At 43.0% G+C, this 5306-nt stretch overlaps 1 protein-coding gene across 1 annotated transcript; it reads left to right on the top strand.

Moving 5' to 3' along the window:
• Nucleotides 1–774: 774 nt before the first annotated feature.
• LOC135217607 (general transcription factor II-I repeat domain-containing protein 2B-like) lies at nucleotides 775–1536 on the top strand. Its single transcript, XM_064253572.1, has 2 exons — nucleotides 775–832; nucleotides 935–1536. The coding sequence occupies exons 1-2, from the start codon at nucleotides 775–777 to the stop codon at nucleotides 1534–1536; spliced, it is 660 nt and encodes a 219-aa protein (XP_064109642.1).
• Nucleotides 1537–5306: the final 3770 nt, after the last annotated feature.

The following is a 5306-nucleotide window of genomic DNA, read 5'->3' as shown; positions in this document are numbered from 1 at the left end:
AGCTATAGTGCGGCCCTCAGAGAGAGAGAGAGAGAGAGAGAGAGAGAGAGAGCCTCGAACTGAATATTCTAACAACTTCTCTCTCTCTCTCTCTCTCGTTTTCATCAACAACCCTTCCTCAATAACCGATGGTACGAAGGGTCATCGTTATCAGTAACCCCTTTAAAGACCATTGCAAACACCGAACTGATCATTATTTTTAAGGTTGGATGTTTACAGTTTTTACACTCTCTGCTGTGCTTTGCAGTACAGCCGTACAGGAATTAATATAGTTCTCAGTTTATCTCAGACTCAAGTGGTGAAATCAGTGTGCTTCATTTGTTGTGGTTGATTTGTGATTACCGGTATTCTATATATTTTGCTCAGCAGGAGAGATGTTATTGTACTAATAATGGCATCTACGAGTAAAAAACGCAAGATTTCAGAGGAAAACAGGAGTTTTCAAGAGAAATGGGCTGAGCGATATTTATGCATACAATCAAGGGGGAAAGCATTGTGCCTTGTGTGACATGAATCCATTTCTGTTTTAAAAGAATATAACATTAAAAGATACTACATCACAAAGCACAAAGAATGTGAAAATATGACAGGTGAAGCACGCAAAGAAAAAAATATCCTTCTTGCAGAAATCTCTGAAAGGACAACAGTCAGTGTTTACAAAGAAACTTAAGGAATATGATGCATCTCTCAAAACAAGGAATATGATGCATCTCAAAACAAGAGCACAGTGATGTGAAGTATTTTTGTGAGGTAAGACGGCTAAGCAAAGCAGGAATGTTGAAGAGAGCATATGACCTTTTGGAAGAAATTGAGCTGTTCTTAGTTATGAAAGGTAATGCTATCCCTGAATTGTGAGATAAGGAATGGAGATGTGATTTAGCATTTTTAGTCGGTATAACTGATCATCTTAGTGCACTGAATGTTAAACTTCAAGGAAAAGATCAACTAATAAATGAGAAGTTCTCACTGATCAAAGGCTTCCAGATAAAATTGCGTCTGTGGGAGTCACAAATCAGAAACCAAAACCCAGTCCACTTTCCTACGCTGAAAAACCATGACACTACCAACCCTCAGTATCAGAAGTATGGTGACAAGTTGGCAGTCTTACGAGAGGAATTTTCAGAAAGATTTGGTGACCTCAAGAAAAATTCACAAGCCATTGAAGTCTTTGCTTCTCCTTTGTCTGTGGATGTGACAGAAATCCCTGAGGACATACAGATGGAAATAATTGAACTACAGTGCAATGATGAACTAAGAAAGAAGTTTGATGATAGTTCAGTATACCAGTTTTATAAGAAGCATGTATCAGTAACAGTGTATCCAAAACTCTCTGCTCATGCAAGGAAAATTATGGCAGTTTTTGATAGCACATATGTTTGTGAGCAGCTCTTTTCAAAAATGAATCTAGTTAAAGACAAATATAGGTCTGTACTTACTGATGAACATTTGGAATGTGCCCTGCGTGTAGCCACATCATCCATACAGCCTGATATTGATGAGTTGGTGTCCCAAATGCAACATCAACCATCTCACTAGGGTAGCTTTTCATTTGCTCAATAATGGTTAGGAAAATGTCTGTGTTTGATAATTTTTATGTTAATGATCCCAGTTAACCAATAATAAGTAATTATTTATGTTTGTACATTATAATAATAAGGTACGGTAGCCTTTCATTTGCTCATTTATAGTAAGGAAAATAATTTTGTTTCAGACAATTCTTATTTTTGTGATCCCAATTTAAATAAAATCAGTAACACTACTTATCTATCTTTATTAGTATAATCTCACATAATATGTCTTCGATCGTAGTAAATAACATGAAATAGTAAGGTTATGTGGCCCTCGATACCGACAGAGTCGTGACTAGTGGTCCTTTGGGAAAAAAGGTTGCACACCCTTGCAGTCTAGCAGGTTTAACAGTGCTGGTTCGTCCATTACCGTCACTTAGGAATCGCCCCCCAACCCCCGGCGGTGATGACATACCCCTCCAGTTCAAGTCTATTTCAGAATTCAAACAATATTTTGCTAGGTAGGTCTGTTTCTAGCTCACTTGAAATCTTCACGTTTTATGTCTTTTGTTTTCATGGTCATTTTCTTAGCAGAGATCTTTCACATTCACAATTGATCTCTGATCCTCTTTTCCTGCCACAAAGCAAAACCAGATTTGCTGAACAGGAGCACCAATATGCAGCAAATGTGCCTCGCTGTCGAACTTCTCAGTGACAGCGGACCTTCATTCCTGACACTGTTGGACTGTGGAACAGTCTCGCTGTGGATGCTGTGCAATCGAGTCCTCTTTCTAATCTGCTCAAATTGTCATCTCCATTGTTACCATAACCCTCCAAGAAGGGTAAAAACGCTACTGTTATACTTTATGGAACGTCACACATACTTTGAAATTAACCACTGCCGCCCTCTGACTATCCCCCTTTTACCACTTGGCATGGCCTACCCACACTGTTTCGATGAGCCTATGACTTCCGAGTATGTCTCATCATCAGTGAAGCATGAACATTGGTCACTTCTCCTTATGAGCCAAAGAGGAATGAGTTATAAGAAAAATAGAAAAAGTATTTTACAAAGTAAATGGTGATGCAGCCAGTGTTTAACCGAACATGTCTGAGAGGTTCTCATACCAACATACGATTACTTTACTCTGAATAATCCTTCAGCCAAACATACAGACGAGACACGAAATTATCAGCAGGGTCTCTTATTACGCTGCCAGTTCACCCTCCAGCTGCGCACCCTCCACCAGAAGCTAGCACCGTAAACATTGGAATCCCCTCCGTCATTATCAAGTAGTGACGTGAATATTAATGTAGACGCACTGATCTCAATAGCAAGGTGATGAAATCAAACTATGAAGACTGACAAATTTATCTAACGAGAGAGGAAAAAATATCATAACATCTATAATAAGATTGGCTATGCAAGGACTGGTGTAAATGTGCATGGTTTCCATGTTAATTGTTTGTTTGTTTTTATGGTGTTTTTACGTTGCATGGAACTTCTGGTTATGCAGCAACGGAACCAACGGCTTTACGTGACTTCGAACCACGTCGATAATGAACTTCTATCAACAGAAATACACATCTCTCACTCCTTAATGGAATGGTCGAGAATCGAACTCGCGGTCACCAAGATGGCACGCCATCCACGTTAATTGATTGTCCTAAATTTCAGAAAACGATGGATCCCCAGGTACTGATTGCATCCCTACAAGTTACCAAACGCACCTGTTTTTTAGTCAGATACTACCACTGCTTGTCTAATCCCAATGACACCAACATACACCTTGAGATAAAGGTCCTGTTTCACTTGTCCAATGGCTTGAACAGGACCACACCTTAACAGAAGCATTCACTGAGGGAGTTTTGTCTTTGGAAATTTTATCATCAACTGTCACCTTAAATAACCTACTAAGGGGGTGAGAGAAAATACCGACACAATTAACATCGATGCTGTCTTTCAGGAAACATGGGGGGCGCCGCCGGCCATCCCAAGACACGTGGCGGGCACCGCCCACCCATCCCGGGACACATGGCGGGCCTCGCCCGCTCTTCCCGGGATGCGTGGCAGACCTGCCCGCTCATCCTGGGATGCGCGGCTGGCCCCGCCCACCCTTCTCGGGACCCGCGGCGCGCCCCACCCGCCCGTCCCGAGACGCGTGGCGAACCCCGCCTGCCCATCCCGGGACACATGTCGGGCCCCGCCCGCCCGTCCTGGGGCACATGGCGGGCCCCACCTGCCCATCCCAGGACGCGTGGCAGGCCTCGCCCACCTGTCCCGTCATAGACAACACTTTTGCTTAGTCTTAGAACCAGAATATGCCACTGACTCCTTCTAATTCTCCTGGGGCTTCTCTGAATCCTTCCAGTTCTCCTGGGGCTTCTCTGAATCCTTTCAGTTTTCCTGGGGCTTCTCTGAATCCTTTCAGTTCTCCTGGGGCTTCTCTGAATCCTTTCAGTTCTCCTGGGGCTTCTCTGAATCCTTTCAGTTCTCCTGGGGCTTCTCTGAATCCTTTCAGTTCTCCTGGGGCTTCTCTGAATCCTTTCAGTTCTCCTGGGGCTTCTCTGAATCCTATGCTTCTTCTCCTGGCACTCCACCAATCCTGTCATTTTCCTCACTTTCTTCGCTTTCTCATCTCATCTTCTTTTCCCTTTCAGGAATCAATAAAACTCTGAAGAAAACATTTTAGCATATTTATTTCCCTGCAACTTCAACTTCTTTCAAGGATCAACAAAGCAAACTTATTACAAATAAACTTTCCATACAACAAACATTGTCCTCAAATTTTTCACATCTCATCCGTCTTTGTCAGGCCAGCGCCATTCCTTGAAGATCGCGCCATTCCTTGAAGACGAACAGCTGCTCTTTCAGTTTCCAGTTGTCTTTCTCCAGGCGTCTGTTTTTTAACTGCGGATCTTTCTCCTTCTGTCGTACGAGTTCCTCTTGCCTCTCAACCTGGCTGTTTGCCTCTGCCAACCGCACTGTTAGTTCCCTTATCCTCTCACATAGGGCATCGTTTCTCTCCCCAATTTCCTTTGTCTTTTCCATCAGCTGCTGATTTTCATCTGTGGTCTTGAGGATCTTGTCTTCCAGCTGCCGATTTTCCCTCTTTTCTTGGTCGTTGTCCCTTTTCAGGAACAACGTGTCAGCTTCGAGCGAGTAGGCCCTTCCTTTCCAGGCCTGCTGTTGCAACACCTGAGTGATCTGGATCACGCGAGTGTGTTCTTCCCTTCCGCCCGCCTTCTGAATCTCTTCATTGTTGTCGAGCCTCTGTTGCAGCTGAAGAATTATCCTGTCCAAGTTCACCTGCTGCTCTCTCTGGCACCGGATGGTGTCTTGCCAAGCCGCAATTCTCTCCTTCAGTTCCTTCTCCTTGGGCTGTTCAACTCCATCAACAGTAGTCAGGAAGAACCTCACCAGTGGATAGGCAGCCACAATAACCAAGATGACTATTCCTGCGTTAGACTTCTCTCCGTATTTCGAACAATATCTGGATATATCCATTTCACATACTCTCCTCTCATTCTCTCTCGATTTTTCGTTGATTTTCTATATTCCACGAGAGATATTCCGATTTATCCAAATATAGCAGGAAATATTCTGACCATTTTTTTAACTCTGCCTCGTCTCTTGGTGTTATAAATTGCTGAAATCTCTCTCTCACTCTCAGGGATTTTTTGCAGTACATATCTTCTTTGTCTGATCTCTCTCTCTCTCTCTCTCTCTCTCTCTCTCTCTCTCTCTCTCTCTCTCTCTCTCTCCATGCGGGATTTTTTGGTAATCTTATCTGTTAA

The sequence above is a fragment of the Macrobrachium nipponense genome, chromosome 7, assembly GCF_015104395.2.
Source record: "Macrobrachium nipponense isolate FS-2020 chromosome 7, ASM1510439v2, whole genome shotgun sequence".
Classification (NCBI taxonomy): domain Eukaryota; kingdom Metazoa; phylum Arthropoda; class Malacostraca; order Decapoda; family Palaemonidae; genus Macrobrachium; species Macrobrachium nipponense.
This window is presented reverse-complemented; position numbering and strand designations above follow the sequence as displayed.